Genomic DNA, 19,792 nt, shown 5'->3' with positions numbered 1-19,792 from the left:
ATGCATATCAACTCCTGTCTCAGTAACGATGCAATCTTGCTCAGATCAGCATTGAATAAAAAGAAAAACAAAAGTAATCCTTTTCAAGGTGGTGCTCAGGAGATTTTATTTCACAGGTGCTGCAAAGGATGCATTTCTTGAAGAAAGGAGGGAACCCTTCATTTGAGCATAGATAGCTAAATTAAGTAAACTCTGTTTTCATCAATGGAGTTGATATGGAGATGGTTGAAGGCTTCATGTTCTTCAGCATATCAGGCTGAGGAACATCCATATCACAAGCAACCTAAAGGGCCTGTCCCACTTAGGCGATTTTAAGGCGACTGCCGGTGACTAGGCTGTCGCCAACAGTTCGCCGGGGTGTCGCGGGCATGATCGTGAGGAGTCTTCAAAGAATCGTAGTGGATCTCGGCGCGTCGTTGAGAAATTTCTCAGCGACAGCTGGCTTGTCGCCAGGTATCGTTGCTTATTGCGGGCGCTGTCGCATGCTGTCCCTAAGTTTGCTAGGTTGTCTTAGATGCATTTAGAAGCACGTAATATTAAATTAAGTAAAGTAATTTGAAGATACCATAAAATACTTGTGTTTAACCAATTTATTTACCGTTAGGACATTTGACAGGTAGATTGGAGGCGACAGTTTGACGGTCAGGTAAGCGTGGGAATTTTCGCGATGTTTATGGCCATCAGCGATTACATTTAAAGTAGGCTCCCAACCCAGATATGCAACCCAGAAACCAGATATGCATCTCCTGTACATTTTCAAAGAATGCCCACACTCCGCACAAAAATCCATTTAACCACTTTTAAAATTAAATTTCTTAATACTGCTATTAGTAAACTGAAAGTCAATCCAGTTTATGCCTTGTTACCGTGAAGCTTGGTTTTCAAGTAACCCGGGCAAGATGTTATATTTCAAAACTCTCAAGTAATTTGTCAGTGATTTCAGCGAAAATTAGGACGCCGGAGAAGCATTGATAAGCGTGGGAATTTTGCGATGTTTCCGAAGATGGTGTAATCTCGACCTGACTCGGCATTGTCGTGGTCACTGTCGTAGCGTAAAAGAAAATTTTGGCGATCTGCTACGACTTTGACAGTCGCCGGCAGTCGCCTAAGTGGGACAGGCCCTTAAGCTGATTACTTCAGACTGATGCAGTGATCAAGAAAGTGCAGAGTATTAACTTGCTTAGACATCTGAAAAGATTTTTGCGATCTTTGACAGACGTGCTATCAACAGTATGCTAATAGGGTGCATCTCAGCCTGATATGGCCATTACCCTGCTCTTGGCCACCTGAACCTATAGAGTTCTGAACACGGGCTCCGTCCATCACTGGCTTGTCATTTCCTTCCATCCAGTCCATCTTCACAGTATTTAATATCTACAAGTATTATCAAGAATGCCTGCAATTCTGGCCTGTAATTCTGCAATATTTTCTCTCTTCTACCTTCTGAGAGAAAATATAGAAATATTAACCTGGATGTCCACAGTTAAAATCCACTTTTTCTTCACTGCTATCAGATTCCTGAACCAATCATCTTTTTCACACCCCCTTCCCAGAGGTGCTGCCACATACTCTCAACTCTATTTCATTTGATTAATTCATTATTGTATTTAAATATTAATGATCGTCAGCTTTTTTCAAACTCACTGCCGTATTTATTATTCCACATATCGCTATATCTATCGTTACTGTGTGTATATCATTTACTCTGCTTCAGGTGAAGGAATTTCTTTGGACCCTGGTGCACATGACAATAAATTAATTTAATCTAATCTGATATAATTAGTCATACACTTCCACATTTCCAGACAAAAATCTCACATTTCACGTATTTTTAGTGAGCAATCGTACAATGAATGCAATAAGATTTAAATATCACGGAGACAGTATGCAAATAAACAAGGCTCCTTTTTAGAACATTACATGCACACATGGTAATGCAGAAATATGCTTTTAATGTGCTTGTGTTTTTCAAGTTTAGACTACTAAGCATGCTGTCAATATAAGATACTTGTCATGTTGAGCTCCAAAAATGGCAATAGTTCCATGAAATTAAGTCTGTGCTGAAGGTTGTGATTATCTCATTGAATCAGTCATGATCACAGTGGACCAGTACAAAGGATGTCCGGAAGTTTGACTGTAGTCACGCATCACTTTATCCTGAAACAACACTACTTTTCCAAAGGAGCATTCTATGGAAAATTATTATCAGGCTGCAGTTACCCCAGAAAGTTTGGACGCGTTTTGCTGAAGCCTTATCAAGGGGGAAAAAAAAGATTTTCTCCTTAATCCCTTGTGGCCTGAGTGTACCAAAATCATTAAAATAGAAGTTGCTTAGGATTCTTCGAGGATCTACAGAAGCATCAGAAAAGGAAATGATTAGTCTTTTCACTCTACTTAAATTCAAAGCACACATGTAAATAGCAAGGAATCTTCCTCAGCCAGACTCTTTACTTATTGCGTTAGTAGTAAAACTGATTTCTGCCTATTCTTAATACTAGTTTTCATTTTTGTTTTCAGATAACTCCATTTTGTGCCTCTTTAGTATTGTTCATTGGAAGAGCTTGGGATGCTATTACTGATCCAGCTGTTGGATATTTAATCAGTAAAAGCAAATGGACGAAGATTGGAAGATTAATGCCCTGGTGAGTTTGCAGATATATTAAACAGATGTATACATGGAAATGGCTTGTCCTAGGATCAAACCACAGAAACACTTGACAGTGTGATGATGACCATGTCAAAGGTGCAAGTGCCTGGTCAATCTTGGGTCACATCTCGTGGGAACTCCATGGATGAGGACCATGGTTGTATGGGAATATATAAAGTTAGTAAGTGAAAAGAAAAGATACGATGATATTTGAACATCTACTGAGTAGAGTTGCTATAATTCTCTGGAATATTTGAGATTAACTATGATTTGACATTTTCAAAGAAATTGATAGGATAGACTAAGAGAAACATTTTCTTCTGATTGGGGAGTCCAGAAAAGCAGAACATATCCTTGAAGTGAAAGCCAGCTATTCGGGAAAGAAATTAGGAAATAACTCTTCTCTCAAAGGATGTGTGGAACTCTCTCCCACAATAGCAGTCGATGCCACCTCGTTAGTTTCATTATCTGGGTTGGGAAGATTTTTTTTGGCAAATGTATTAAAATAAGCCAAAGCAGGGAGTTTGAGTTAAGATGCAAATCAACCAGGATCTCACATAATAACAGAATTGATTGCTCACATTTCAATGTTCCCATGTTCAGAAAAGGTGATTCTGGAAAATGTACTCCAAACTATTTCTGAGTTTTGAATGATGGCATACTTGTTCAAATAGGTAAATGGCCATGCATGACTGAAACTTAGATTATATACATATTAGATTATAATTTTGGCCTTAGTGCAAACTTACCTTTATATTTCATGAGTGCATTTCAGTGTAACTCAGGTTTCTTTATGTTCGGGTTATAAGTACTATTTTATCTCAATTTCTCAGTAGAGCTTAAAAGTTGATGGTTTTTAAAACAAAATTGTCTTTGTGAAATACTAATTGTATTCAGTGTTTTCAGCCTATCAAGAGCAGCAATACTATATCTTAAAGAAGAAAAAAATAATATTGCACAATTTGGGCCTATTGAACGGAGAGCTTCTTTTGGTTCAGAAGTTGTTCTTTTGGTGCTTTTGTAAACAATAATGAAGTATTGATATTAACTTAACTCTTCCCTATTGTTGTGAAACAATAACTGAAATTGTCCAGAGGGAATTATAACATAGCAATGCAATGAATTTGCTTTCTGGCTCAGAATGCCCTGACCATAGACACTACTGCTTCTTAAGTACAGTGTAAATATTTATGACCCAATGCTGTTTAGAGCTTACTTTGTAATGAAATACAAGATCCGTCCACCCATTAAACCATCTATTCAACATGAATTCACAATTGAAAGTTGGGTCTCGTTTAATTAATTCCAATGAGGTATGGGTGTTTTTTCATGGTTGAAATTACTGAGACAGCTGTTCTGGATTAGATTGCCCTATGTAGTGGCTCAGGAAAATCGGGGAGGCTCGTGTTTCACATTATGCATAATGTAGCATATCTCATGGACTTTTATATGGAATTTTGAAGTGTAAATATGTAGTAAGAAATTGATTTCATTTGTGCCATAAATTACAGCATTCTAGGAAACACTGGACCTGCATTGAGAAATTTTACCTTCAGTAGTTTTGAAGTCAGTAAATCAAGCATAATGAATGGTTGCCCTTTGAACCGAATGTGAGAATGTTATCTCATACAATTTCCAAAACAGCTTCTTCACTACATGATGAAGGCGGCATAATAAAGATGACAGCAATGAAAATATATGGCTGCCTCAATACTGATTCAAACTACAAGGATTTTCCTGCTATTGTTAGGTCTTATCAAGAATATGTTTATGCGTACTTCCAGGTCCTGTTTCAGCAGAAGAATCAAATTAACATTTGATTAACAATTAAAGTCAGTCTGAAGGGTCTCGACACGAAACGTCACCCATTCCTTCTCTCCTGAGATGCTGCCTGACCTGCTGAGTTACTCCAGCATTTTGTGATACCTTCAATTTGTACCAGCATCTGCAGTTATTTTCCTAAATTAACATTTGACTATTGATCACTCCTTTATGTTATCAATCATACAAATTATGATTACCTGAGAGAACAACAAGCTTCAATGAATGCAGGGCAGAAGACTATATCGTATCTATCAGATTTCTCTTTTCACTGCAACATATCTGGGTTTTTTTGCCGTATCCAAATGATAGCTTCAGTTAGAAAAAAAAACTCATTAAAGGTATTTTGCCCATTTACTTTTTCTCTCAAAATGAATCATACATATAAAATATTATTGCCGTCATGTCCCAAAATCAGTTTTCTGGAGATGGTTTATATCAGTAATGCTTGAATTTGTCAAAGTAAAAAGCATTGGAACAACATAGTTAAATATCAGGACAAGTCAAGCAGCGAATTATTCAAGAGGGTTTGATGAAATTAGACTTAGAGTGGAGCTATGCTCAGAATATTCTGACTGGAATGAGCTGCTGTTTGACTGCAAGATTCACAATTTCCTGGTGTAGATCTTACAACAGCAGCTTCATGAAGAGAATCTGCTCTAACCCATGCAGATGCACAGAGCCATCTCAGTAGATGCAAGATCACATGTCCAGTGTCTAAAGTCCTTTTATAGCTTGCCTAGCTAAGCCACCCAGCCCACCCCCAAGATTGAACTGGTGGCCAGGTAGTTTGAATGCTTGTGAATTTGTGGTATTGCAAACATTTCTTTAGAAAAACAATTGAAATACTTAATGCAATTAAATGCTTGGCAGTTAACACAATTCATTGTTAAATGAGATTTAACTTGAATCTGATGCATGACAGGGCTCTGGAGAGTGTCCTAGAACAAAGGAACATAGAGGTGCAAGCATACAGTTCCCTCAAAGTGGTGATATATGTAGGAGTTTACATCTTTGACAAACTTGAAGATAGACACAAAACGCTGGAGTAACTCAGCAAGACAGGCAGCATCTCTGGAGAAAAGGAATGGGTGACATTTCGGTTCAAGACTCTTCTTCAGAACTGATTCCCGTAACGTCACCCATTCCTTCTCTCCAGTGATGCTGCCTGTCCCGCTGAGTTACTCCAGCTTTTTGTGTCTATCTTCGGTTTAAATCAGCATTTGCAGTTCCTTCCCACACATTTGCCATGCTTGCCTTGATCAGGCAGGGCATTGAGTACAAGAGTTGAGAAGTCATGCACAAGACATCAGTGAGACCATACTTGGAGTATTATGTGCAGTTCTGATTGCCCAGCTACAAGAAGGATATTGTTAAGCTCAAAAGGATACAGAAAAGATTTGTAGGTGTGTTACCAACACTGGAGGGCTTGTGTTATCAGGAGAGACTGGATAGGCTGGGCCTTTATTCCCTGGAGTGTACAAGGCTGAGGGGTAGAGGTATACAAAATCATGGCGGGCATAGATAAGATGAATGGTCAGTCTTTTGTTCAGGCTAGGGGAGTCTAAAACTAGAGGACATAGATCTAAGGTGAGAGAGGAGAGATTTAAAGGAAATCGGAGGGTCAACCTTTTCCCAGAGAGGGTGGTGGGTACGTGGAAGGAGCTCTAGAGAAAATAGTAGAAACAGATACAATTTGAACATTGTAATTGGCACTTGGACAGATAAATGGATAGGAATGATTTAGAGTGTTATGGTTTAGAGGTAAATGGTTGACATGGACAAATTGGGTCAGAGGGACAAATAGGGTCAGATGGCTTGTTTTCATGCTATATTACTCTATGACTGTGAAGACTACCTCTTTCGCTCTCAGCCATTCCTCTCCATTGAAATGAATGGGGTCATTGATTTTCCATAATTTCTAACCTCATAGAAAACCTTGAACTTCCACAGTTGTTGGACAGTTAAGCGAGGAAGTAGCTTAGTTCCAAATGGAACAGCTGATATTCCTCAGGGGAAATTGAGTGCCTGGAACACATTAAAAATTTTAGCATTTGCAATAAATGTTAAGCTTGAAAATAATTAGGTGGAAGAACTTCACCTAATTAGGTGGAAAGGTTAATAGAGAAATTGCAAAACATTGGAGAATTGCAGTGAATTTGCCCAATTTCAAATGCAGAGGAATTGCCAGCTGAGACCAGGGGAGATTGACAATCTGCACTAGCATGACTTTATGTTACGCAGCTATCACAAAGGATTAAAGAAAGCCATGTGACAGGCAATCTCCCCTTCATCAGATTTCGATGCATTTTTTCACTCCGCTGTATTTTAATTCTGAATGATTGACAGATCAAACTACAGAGCTCTTGGCTGAATTAATTTGTGGTTGGAGTTCTGGGGGTGGAAATTGACCATGACAGGCTTCATAATCAGTGGCACAATGACGATGCAATTAAGAATCCAAGGCTGGCTCAAACGTGACACTTTGAAGGCATAAATTGGAATGATGATATTTCCTCTTTCTCCTTTCACTACATAAAACATAAATAAAATAAGGGGCAGCACAGTGGCACAGTGGTAGGTTGCTGCCTTACAGAGATCCGGCTTCAATCTTGACCATGGGTACTTGTGTGTATGGAGTTTGTACGTTCTCCCTGTGACCTGCGTGGGTTTTCGCCAGGAGCTCCTATAGATTCATGATCAGTTCCTGGGCATTGGAGGGTAGCTAATGTTATCCCACTTTTCAAGAAAGGAGCGAGAGAGAAAACAGGGAATTACAGATCAGTTAGCCTGACATCGTCGGTGGGGAAGATGCTTGAGTCAATTATAAAAGGTGAAATAGCAGCATATTTGGATAGTAGTAACTGGATCGAACCGAGTTAGCATGGATTTACGAAGGGGAAATGATGCTTGACTAATTTTATGACATTTTTTGAGGATGTAACTAGGAAAGTGGACAAGGGAAACCCAGTGGATGTAGTGTACCTGGACTTTCAGGAAACCTTTGATATGGTCCCACATAGGAGATTAGTGGGCAAGATCAGATCACATGGTATTGGGGGTAGGGTACTGACATGGATAGAAAATTAGTTGGCAGACAGGAAACAAAGTGTAGGGATAAATGGGTCCCTTTTTGGAATGACAGGCAGTGACTCGTGGGGTACCACAAGGCTCGGTGCTGGGACCGCAACTATTTACAATATACATTAATGATTTAGATGAAGGGATTACAAGTAACATTAGCAAATTTACAGATGACACAAAGCTGGGTGGCAGTGTGAACTGAGGAGGATGCTATGAGGATGCAGGGTGACTTGGACAGGTTGTGTGAGTGGGCAGATGCATGGCAGATGCAGTTTAATGTGGATAAATGTGAGGTTATCCACTTTGGTGGCAAGAACAGGAAGGCAGATTATTATCTGAATGGTGTCAAGTTAGGAAAAGGGGAAGTACAATGAGATCTGGGTGTCCTTGCACATCAGTCACTGAAAGTAAGCATGCAGCTACAGCAGGCAGTGAAGAATGTTGGCATGTTGGTCTTCATAACAAGAGGAGTTGAGTATAGGAGCAAAGAGGTCCTTCTGCAGTTGTACAAGCCCTGGTGAGACTAGACCTGGAATATTGTGTGCAGTTTTGATTTCTAAAATTGAGGAAGGACGTTCTTGCTATTGAGGGAGTGCAGCGTAGGTTCACGAGGTTAATTCCCAGGATGGTGGGACTGACATATGTTGAAAGAATGGAGCAACTGGTCTTTTATACACTGGAATTTAAAAGGATGAGAGGGGATCTTATTGAAACATATAAGATTATTAAGGGATTGGACACGCTAGAGGCAGGAAACATGTTCCCGATGTTGGGGGAGTCCATAACCAGGAGCCACAGTTTAAGAATAAGGGGTAGTCCATTTAGAATGGAGATGAGGAAAAACTTTTTCACCCAGAGAATTGTGAATCTGTTGAATTCTCTGCCTCAGAAGGCAGTGGTGGCTGATTCTCTGGATGCTTTCAAGAGAGAGTTAGATAGAGCTCTGAAAGATAGCGGAGTCAAGGGATATGGGGAGAAGGCAGGAACGGGGTACTGATTGTGGATGATCAGCCATGATCACAGTGAATGATGGTGCTGGCTCGAATGGCTTACTCCTGCACCTATTATCTATTGTCTATTGTTTCCACCCACACTCCAAAGACGTACAGGGTTGTAGGTTAATTGGCTTGGTAAAATTGTAAATTGTTCCGAATGTGTGCAAGATAGTGTTAATGTGCAGGGATTGCTGGTTGGCGCAGACTTGGCAGGCCAAAGGGCCTGATACCGTGCTGTATCTGTAAACTAAACTAAGCTTGATTGCTTGCAACAAATATTTAATGTTAAAAGTCTGAAATTTGTTTAATTGGCCACTTTATATGCATGCAGCTCATTGCTGGAAAGCAAGTCTGGTTTATTCTGATGATGTACATGTAGGAGAACCTCAAGCAAAATGGCTTGTGATAAACCATCTTAAGTTGTTTCCTCAAAGACCTTCCCTCCATCAAAATGTCAAATATAACAATGATTTCTGATTATTTTGGTGTTCAGTTCCACTGTCAGCTTCCCAGATTATGAATCTGCCTGTACTTGGAAGCAATAGAAATTGTCTAGCCATCAGTTTGGAATGATAAATGACCACCATGTCATACAACTGTCAGGCAATAACTATCTCCACCAAGAAAGAATCTAACCACTTATCCATAACATTCAGCAGCATGGCCATAATGGAGCCACCTCCCATAAACATGCTGTGGTGACCATAGACCAAAGGTAATTGAGTTTGCAGTGCCAATACTGGGATTAAAAGGGTAGTTAGAAGGTGAGCATCTTGCAGTGAGTTACATGTCTCACTTCCCAAAGCCTTTTCACTATCTGCACATCACTCATCAGGAAATTAATGGAGTATTAATGGGTAGGCCATTTAGAACTGAGATGAGGAAAAAGTTTTCAGTCAGAGAGTTGTGAATCTGTGGAATTCTCTGCCTCAGAAGGCAGTGGAGGCGAATTCTCTGAATGCATTCAAGAGAGAGCTAGATAGAGCTCTTAAGGATAGCGGAGTCAGGGGGTATGGGGAGAAGGCAGGAACGGGGTACTGATTGAGAATGATCAGCCATGATCACATTGAATGGCGGTGCTGGCTCGAAGGGCCGAATGGCCTCCTCCTGCACCTATTGTCTATTGTCTATTGTCTATTCTCCACATACCTGGATGTGCACCTTCAGCAATATTGAACAAGTTTGACATTAAGCCGCTCACTTGGTTGGCATCTATGCTCCTAAATATTCATTTCCTACACCACTGGTACAAGGTGACCGTAGTGTGTACCATCTATAAAATGCACTGCAAGGATTTGTCTGGGCATCTTTGAAAGTACTAGTAAACCTTCAGCCACCAAAACAACAGCAGATGCATGGGAACACCAATGTTGGCATGTTTCCTCCAAGTCAGTCACCTTCCATACATCATTATTACTGTTCATTAATTGTTGCTGGCTCTAGAGGAGCAATATAGGAGTATCTTTACCTTAAGAGCCACAGAAACCTTTTAGTAAATTAAAAAATGAAATTAAGACAATGTAACAAACTCCTCATATTGGTTGGTTCACCTAATTTAATCTTGGGTTGGCAGATGTATCATATGGCGAGAGGTTATGGGGACTGGGATTATATTGTCTAGAGGTTGGAAAAATCAGAGGTGATATGAATGAAATATAGAAAACTATGGTTTAACAGGAGACATGGAGTTGATGTTTCCTTGATTGGGCTGTCAAGGATCAGGGTCTTGGACCATTTAGCCATTCAGGACAGAGATGAGAAGACATTTCTTACCCAGAGGGCAGTGAATCTTTTGAGTTGTCTACCTAAGAGGATTGTGGAAATTCTGTTGCAGAATATGTTCAAAAAAGTGATGGATAGGCTTTTGGGCATGAAGAGAAGCAAGTAGGTTAGTGCAGTCAAGTGGTGCCAAGATAAAATATAGCATAATCATTAAATGAAGGAACAGGAGTGACAGGATGAATAGTCTACTGCTATTTATACTGTTCTCATGGTCACCATAATCAATAATTATTTTATGACATATTAACCGAATTTTAATTTCCCAACTACAGTGTGGTACAGGCCTTTTGATTACGACTAGTTTTATCACGATTGCAAGGCCTTTCAATATTTCTTGATTCATCACTCTTCTCTAACATAGCATGTGCTCAAATCTTGCAGTGTGTATGTAAAGACTGCAAATGGGGCAGGACAAGTTGAGAAGCTTTAAAAAAGGGATTTAGAGCACTTGACTTCATTAATTGAGTACGGATCAAAAAGCAAGGAAATATTGCTGAAAAAAAAATACTGAATAGGCCTCGTCTGGGTAACTGTATTCTAAACACAGCTACAAGAAAATAAGATGCTTGGGTACTGGTAGAAAAGAATTGTGCTGTAATGATAAGCTGATTAACACAGTCATCTATTATTTCCTGCAAAAATATACAAATCTTTCTTACATCATGGCTCGAAGGGCCGAATGCCCTACTCCTGCACCTATTGTGCTGGCTCGAAGGGCCGAATGGCCTACTCCTGCACCTATTGTCTATTGTCTATCATCATCTGTTTATGGGAAGCTTCTTGTTTATTTGGTTGTGTATAGTTCTCCAAATAGCATCATGGTATTAAAATCAAGGTGAATTTCTGCAGTGATCCCTCTGCTTTTCCATTGTAACAGGATCAAAAGAGCAGCAGAAACCATTGAAATCCATTCCACACCCACCTGCCCACCTCATTTACATTTCTCAGAATTTCTGGATAATTAATCTCAGTTTCAATGGAGAAGCAGGAGAATTTCCACAAATCATCCTCCAAATTCTTGCATTATTTTAATATCTTTTTGTTGTCATATAGTTGCAAGGTAAAAACAAAATGTTCAAATTATTTTTCTCAGTGGCTCTCCCTGATACGTCATTCGCACATACATAAGTAACACATACATTCACACTTACGCTTTATGTCTCGCTGTTTTTCAAATTATGTAAGTAGTTTTGGTAGAAATCTTACCAAGGACATGCAAGAAAAAGGCAAGAAAATGGGAGGAGTCAGCACCTGATCCTCAACGCTGCCCCATTGTTCAAAATTAGAAGTATTAATCTGTCCCACGCCTCAATTCATCTTCTCTGTCTGTTCCATGTGGCTCACTGTCCTCAATCTTACAAGAATGTACCTCATTCTTCTTTAAACATCTCCAGCGATCTAGCCTTCACAAATTTGGGGTAAAGAATACCAGCAATTCAGCATTCTCTGCAAGAAAAATTCTTAAGCTCACACAAGGTGGTGGGTATATGGAATGAATTGTCAGAGGAGATAGTTGAGGCATGTACTTTAAGAACATTTAAAAGACATTTGGACAAGTGCAGGGATATGAAAGGTTTGGAGGGAAATGGGCCAGAAATAGGCAGGTGAGACTAGGGTAAATGGGGATAGACCCACAATGCCAGAGTAACTCAGCGGGACAGGCAGCATCTCAGGAGAGAAGGAATGGGTGACATTTCGGGTCGAGACCCTTCTTCAGACTGGTTGGCACAGGCAAGTTGGGCCAAAATAGCCTGTTTCTGTGCTGTATGACTCATAAGTGCAGAAGTAGGCTATTCAGCCCGAGTCTGCTGTGCCATTCGATATGCCTGATCTATCTTTTCCTCTTGACCTCGTTCTCCTACCTTCTCCCTATAACTCTTAAAACCCTTGTCAATCTCTGCCTTAAAAATACCCAATGACATCATTTCCACACCCGTCTGTGGCAATGAATTCCACACTATGACCTCAGTTCAAAACGATCATCTCTTGCTTATCATGTAACTACATCCTTATGTTTGAGACTTGTCCTCAAGTGAAAACATCTCAAAATCCACCCTATTATGCTCCTTTAGCATCTGATATGTTTCAACAAGATCACCCCTCATCTTATAAATTCCAAAAGAGTACAGGTAGTCAGGATGTGTACAAGGGTAACAACAATTTCAGTTGTTTATATTAACAATTCAATACCAAAGTTATACAAGAATCAAATCGACTATTGGATCAATCACGAAAACAAATGTCAACATCACTTTCTCTTCAAAATGTTTTGTTTTTCATTATAGGCCTTTCCACTGTGAGAACATGTTATCCTTGAATATATACCACACCTCATGTGAAATATTTTTATTTTTTATAGGGATTTAAGGAAATAGAAAAATGGAGATTTAAAAAAAATTAAGGTGTACAAAATCATGAGAGGAATAGATTGGGTAGATGCACAGAGTCTCTTGCCAAGAGTAGGGGAATCGAGGACCAGAGGACATAGGTTCAAGGTGAAGGAGAAAAGATTTAATAGGAATCCGAGGAGTAACTTTTTCACACATCGGGTGGTGGGTTTATGAAACAAGCTGCCAGAAGAGTTGTTAGGGTTGGGGCTGTCCCATCATTTAAGAAACAGTTAGACAGGTACATAGATAACACAGATTTAGAGGGATATGGACCAAGGGCAGGCAAATGGGACCAGTGCAGCTCGGACATTGTTGGCCAGTATGGGCAAGTTGGGCCGAAGGGCCTGTTTCAACACTGTATCATTCTATGACTCTATGATTCTAAGAGAAAGTTGGTTTGAGTTCAATATTGAGTTCAGGGCCCTGTTAAAATCGGCTGGACATTTTCACAAATCTGGGATCTGAGAACTCCTTTAGGCTGCTCTGCTCTTTTTGTGATAAGATAAGCAAGTTTTTACATCCCGTTAAGTATCCCACTCATCCTAAAACAACTTTCTTCTAATCATTGGTTATGACTGCCGGGAATCGCCCTGATGATCAACCAGCCAGTTAGTTAAATGGCTGTATGCTATGAGGTTCTGTGATGGTGGACTGTTGCACAAGGAAAGCATTGTGGCGGCTTCCTAGGCATCTGGTAGTGATTTGCAGGATATGGGAATTAACATTACACATTAACTGGATATTACCAGAATTAAAAGATGGCCGAATCATAAAATTAAAAGAGTTTATTGCTATGAGGGTTTCATTGATTGCCAATCTTTGGAATAAGATCATTCTTGCTCTCTTTGCTTGTCTGGGAAGACAAGAAATTGTTCAGCCCTTCTAAAAAGAGTATTGGTAACCAGTTTAAACCAGCTGGTTGATTGATTTGACACAAAGAATCTGGTTCTGCCAGAAGGCATTGTAGCACAAAGACATTCAAACAATGGTAACCCTAGTTATTACTGTCATCATTTATTCCATGGTAGATGTAAACTACAGAGCTTCATTCAGAGGTTGATGTGTTTCTACATTGACCCATAAAGTATACAGAGGGTTATGCAACTCTCTGAAATACTGGCTATGAGAAAGTTCTAAATAAGTTTAATTTAGCTCTAAGATATGTACATTTGAGAAATGTCAGAGATGGTTTCTATGCAAACTTCCCCGAAGGAATGGCAACCTAACAACTTTCATATCATCATACTCTTTCTCTTCAAAGTATAAGAATTAATATATTCTCTTTGAGAAATTCATATCCCCTTACTTTGTGGCATTTTGAGTGAAATCTAAGGTTCAGTCAAAATGTCTGTTTACAGTTTTCATTCATCGCTTCTCAAAGTAAACTGATATTGATCCTTGCATCAGAAAGAAAGTAACCTCCTCAATGCAGCATCTTCCTCGGGAGTGTGCCCTTGAAATTCTATCAGTTGTTTCTATAGAAGCAGTAAACATCTTGGCAGACTGGGTTTGGAATTTTGGATTAAAGATGATAAAAGATTAGTCCTGCCACCTAATTTGCGTCATGCTGTTTCATTTCCTGGCGTGTCCTGGAAGCAGTGTTTCATTAGCCCTATTATACGGATGCAAATTTGAGGCATACAGTGCCCTCCATAATGTTTGGGACAAAGACCCATCATTTATTTATTTGCCTCTGTACTCCACAATTTGAGATTTGTAATAGAAAAAAAATCATATGTGGTTAAAGTGCACATTGTCAGATTTTATTAAAGGCCATTTTTATACATTTTGGTTTCACCATGTAGAAATTACAGTTGTGTTTATACATAGTCCCCCCCATTTCAGGGCACCATAATGTTTGGGACACATGGCTTCGCAGGTGTTTGTAATTGCTCAGGTGTTTTTAATTGCCTACTTCATGCAGGTATAAGAGAGCTCTCAGCACCTAGTTTTTCCTCCAGTCTTTCCATCACCTTTAGAAACTTTTATTGCTGTTCATCAACATGAGGACCAACATGAGTCAGGTGTGGATTTGTCAATGACCACTGTCCATAGAAGACTTCATGAAAAGAAACACAGAGGCTACACTGCAAGATGCAAACCACTGGATACTGGCAAAAATAGGCTGGCCAGGTTACAGTTTGACAAGAAATACTCAAAAGAGCAACCACAGTTCTGGAAAAAGCTCTTGCGGACAGATGCGACGAAGGTTAACTTATATCAGAGTGATGGCAAGAGCAAATTATGGAGGAGAGAAGGAACTGCCCAAGATCCAAAATATCCCACCTCATCTGTGAAATATGGTGGTGGGGATGTTATGGCCTGGGCATGTATGGTTGCTGAAGGAACTGGCTCACTTATCTTCATTGATGATATAACTGCTGATGGTAGTAGCATAATGAATTCTGAAGTATATAGACACATCCTATCTGCTCAAGTTCAAACAAATGCCTCAAAACTCATTGGCCAGTGGTTCATTCTACAGTAAGACAATGATCCTAAACATACTGCTAAAGCAACAAAGGAGTTTTTCAAGGCTAAAAAATGGTCAATTCTTGAGTGGCCAAGTCAATTACCCGATCTGAACCTAATTGAGCATGCCGTTCATATACTGAAAAGAAAACTGAAGGGGACTAGCCTCCAAAACAAATATAAGCTAAAGATGGCTACAATACAGGCCTGGCAGAGCATCACCGGAGAAGACACCAGCAACTGGTGATGTCCATGAATCGCAGACATCAAGCAGTCATTGCATGCAAAGGATATGCAGCAAAATACTAAACGTGACTACTTTCATTTATATGACATTGCTGTGCCCCAAACATCATGGTGCCCTGAAATGGGGGGACTATGAATAAACACTGCTGTAATTTCTACATGGTAAAACCAAAATGTATAAAAATGCCCTTTATTAAAATCTGACAATGTGCACTTTAACCACATGTGATTTTTTTCTATTACAAATCTCAAATTGTGAGTACAGAGGCAAATAAATAAATGATGGGTCTTTGTCCCAAACATTATGGATGGCACTGTTTTAGTTTTAGTGATACAGCGCGGAAACAGGCCCTTTGGCCCACCGTCCACGCTGACCAGTGATCCCCACACAGTAACACTATCCTACACACACTAGGAACATTTTGTACATTTACCAAGCCAATTAACCTACAAACCTGTATGTCTTTGGACTGTGGGGGGAAACTGAAGATCTCGGAGAAACCCCACGCAGGTCATAGGGCGAACGTACAAACCCCGTACAGACAGCACCCGTAGTCGGGATCGAATCCTTGTCTCCGGCGCTGCATTCGCTGTAAGGCAGCAACTCTACCGCTGCACCACCGTGACCGCCCTGTTGATTCTAAATTTTTATTTTCTCGCATTTGGCTTGCCAAATAAATTGTAATTGAAAAGAAGAATCAAGTTGTCCTTCAAATTTGTGAATCTTATCTCCCTCCTTTGATGGAAATACATGGCTCATCTTGATTCATACAAGATCAATCCATCTTTCACCATTTCCCTCACTCATTATATGGCCTTTGCACTTGCTTACTAATCAGTGCCAATTTATAAGCAATTTAAAAAAATACAAATTCTTCTCTTATGGAGGGCACTTTTAGCAATTCACTGGAATCGTTTTCCTCAGGACAGAGAGGTTTGAAGTAAGAAATTTAAAGGAGATCCAAGATGGACAATTTTCACACAGTAGGTGGTGAATATCTGAAACAAGCTGCAGAGGACGTGATGGAAACAGACACAATTACAACATTTAAAATGCATTTAGACAGGTAATGGATATGAGGCATGGAGGAATACCGATCTAATGTAGGCAAATGGCATAAAATCGCAATGCTCGTTTCTGTGCTGTATGATTCTAATGAAATTCAAAGACAAAATACAATTTGTCTTTGTATGGCATATCCGCCATGCCCGTAACCAGTCTTTGATGCATTCTTTCTTTAGGCAAGAGGGTGAAAACAGTATGTAGTTGGTCCCTTTGAACATCAACACCATCCAATATCTCACCACTTAACAAGCACTCTCCTTTTCCTTTACGTGCATAAAAACAGATGACCACATTATATCCCATAGGTCATGTTCTTACCCATTGATTCAGCTTATCCCTTTCTCTTTAAGAAACTTTACATTGTTTTCTATACTTTCAGTCCCACCAGGTTTCATGTCTTCAGCAAATATGAAAGAATTGCACTTTATCCCTTTAGGAAAATCATCCGCACAATATCTCACTAGTCATAGCCTGCTAAACTAAGAAGGATCTGTTTATTCCCACTTTTTGTCTTTAGTCTGATAACCAAGTCCCAATTCACACCAGTACATTACTCCTAGTTCTATATGTTATAACCTCTTTAACCAAACACTTGTATGGGACCTTAGCAAAAGAACTGCAGCAAAGTAGTCAAACATGATTTTCCATTCATTAATTCTAATTAACCCTGCTCACTCCCATTATTCAATTCAAGGGTTCATTTATTACATGCGATATTGTAGAATATAGTATTTTTCATATAACTGAAAGAAGACAGGCAGGTCTGTGCTGCCCTGATTTTTTTCCTTCTGCCGCCTTAAGTAGTCAGGTCATATTTATTGCTTTCCAATCCAAAACAACAATTCCAGAAACTACTCAAATTAAATGGCTCTTTTGGTTAGCAATTCCTCTTTAAAAATATTTCCCTCAAAACTCGGTTCTTGGGTTTTAGCAGCTTTTGAACTCATTAACCTATCTAGTAGGTGGCCCTATGGTACAGCGGTAGTGTTGCTGCCTTACAGCGCCAAGGACCCGGGATCGATCCTGACCATGGGTGCTGTCTCTATGGAGTTTGTACGTTCTCCTTGACCTGCGTGGGATTTCTCCGGGAGCTCTGGTTTCCTTCCACACTCCAAAGACGTACAGGTTTGTAGGTTAATTGGCTTGGTAAAAATTGTGAATTGTCCATCGTGTGTGTAGGATAGTGTATGTGCCTCGCTGGTCAGTGCGGATGGGCCTGTTTCCGTACTGTATCTGTAAACTAAACTAGTACTATTTCTGGTTAAGACTTTGTTCCTTCAGTTGCTCACTCTCCTTACATAATTGTTTCCCTAATATATCCAGGGGATTTTGCACGTCTTCTTCTGTGACGACAGAAGCAAAATAATTGTTTAATTCTTCTGCCATTTCCTATTTTCCATTATAAATTCTATCAGTCAGGCACCAACATTTTCCCTCTTTAATCTTTTCCTTTTTACGTATATCTGTGAAAGCTCTGACAATCTGTTTTATCCTTCTAGTTATATTTTATCCTGCCTTTCCTTATCAATTCCTTCCCTTTTGTTGAGTATGTTTCATTGAGTCTACGATTCAGTCCCAACCTGCTCGACACCATCAGTTTACCAATTTCTCTTCATACATTCCAATCCTCAGGCCTCCCTCTATTTCGGACAACATTAAGTCAAGTCAAGTTTATTCTCATATTCACAAACACGGTACAATGGAAATGTTGCCTGCAGCAGCTCACATACATGTAGACTTAAATCCTCTTGATTTAATATTTTACTTTTTCTGGTCAACCACAAATGAGTACGGATCTTCAGATGTTCATTGCCAGTAGTGACAATGTATTGCAGATTGCATTGCAATCTTTTAATCTTTACTGAGCAGGCAAATTTACAATTTTCAGACAACTTCATTTTACACTAAATAGGTAGATGGATTCCATTAATAAGATATAATATTTGTAAATTTACATACAGTGCCCCCCATAATGTTTGGGACAAAGACCTATCATTTATTTATTTGCCTCTGTACTCCACAATTTGAGATTTGTATTAGAATAAATCACATGTGGGGGTTAAAGTGCACATTGTCAGATTTTAATAAAAGCCATTTTTAGACATTTTGGGTGCACCATGTAGAAATTACAGCAGTGTTTATACATAGTCCCCCCATTTCAGGGCGCCATAATGTTTCGGACACAGCAATGTCATGTAAATGAAAGTAGTCATGTTTAGTATTTTGTTGCATATTCTTTGTATGCAATGACTGCTTGAAGTCTGCGATTCATGGACATCACCAGTTGCTGGGTGTCTTCTCTGGTGATGCTCTGCCAGGCCTTTATTGCAACTATCTTTAGCTTATATTTGTTTTGGGAGCGAGTCCCTTTCAGTTTTCTCTTCAGTATATAAACGGCATACTCAATTGGGTTCAGATTGGGTGATTGACTTGGCCACTCAAGAATTGACCATTTTTTAGCTTTGAAAAACTGATGCTTTAGCAGTATGTTTGGGATCATTGTCTTGCTGTAGAATGAACCGCTGGCCAATGAGTTTTGAGGCATTTGTTTGAACTTGAGCAGATAGGATGTACACTTCAGAATTCACTATGCTACTATCATCAGCAGTTGTATCATCAATGAAGATAAGTAAGCCAGTACCTTCAGCAGTCATACACGCCCAGGCCATAACACCCCCACCACCGTGTTTCGCAGATGAGGTGGTATGCTTTGGATCTTGGGCAGTTCCTTCTCTCCTCCATATTTTGCTCTTGCCACCACTCTGATACAATTTGATCTTCATCTCATCTGTCCACAAGACCATTTTCCAGAACTGTGGTTGCTCTTTTAAGTACTTCTTGGCAAACTGTAACCCGGCCATCTTACTGTGCGGCTAACCAGTGATTTGCATCTTGTAGCGTAGCCTCTGTATTTCTGTTCATGAAGTCTTCTGCGGACAGTGGTCATTGACAAATCCACATCTGACTCCTGAAGAGTGTTTCTGATCTGTTGGACAGGTCTTTGGGGGGGGGGTTTCTTTATTATAGAGAGAATTCTTCCGTCATCAGCTGTCAGTCTTCCTTGGCCTGCTTTGCGATTAGTAAGCTCACAATGTGCACTCTTTCTTCTTAATGATGTCCAAACAATTGATTTTGGTAAGCCTAAGGTTTGGCTGATGTCTCTAACAGTTTTATTCTTGTTTCTCAGTCTCATCATGGCTTATTTGACTTTCATTGGCACAACTTTGGACCTCGTGTTGATAAACAGCAATAAAAATTTTCAAAGTGATGGAAAGACTGGAGGAAAGAC

The 19,792-nt window shown here is 39.6% G+C and overlaps 1 protein-coding gene across 2 annotated transcripts in view; it reads left to right on the top strand.

The window, feature by feature from the left end:
- Nucleotides 1-19,792, top strand: part of mfsd2b (MFSD2 lysolipid transporter B, sphingolipid) — a 105,546-nt gene that overhangs the window by 45,126 nt on the left and 40,628 nt on the right. For both annotated transcript variants that reach the window (XM_078399304.1, XM_078399303.1), the window contains one exon: nucleotides 2,518-2,642. In XM_078399304.1, the coding sequence (XP_078255430.1) occupies nucleotides 2,613-2,642 (30 nt within the window). In that variant the 5' untranslated portion in view covers nucleotides 2,518-2,612. The remainder of the gene's footprint in view (nucleotides 1-2,517; nucleotides 2,643-19,792) is intronic.

Source organism: Rhinoraja longicauda, chromosome 5 (genome assembly GCF_053455715.1).
Source record: "Rhinoraja longicauda isolate Sanriku21f chromosome 5, sRhiLon1.1, whole genome shotgun sequence".
In the NCBI taxonomy this organism is placed as follows: Eukaryota; Metazoa; Chordata; class Chondrichthyes; order Rajiformes; family Arhynchobatidae; genus Rhinoraja; species Rhinoraja longicauda.
The sequence above is the reverse complement of the archived record's forward strand: the minus strand, read 5'-3'. Positions and strand labels throughout refer to the sequence as shown.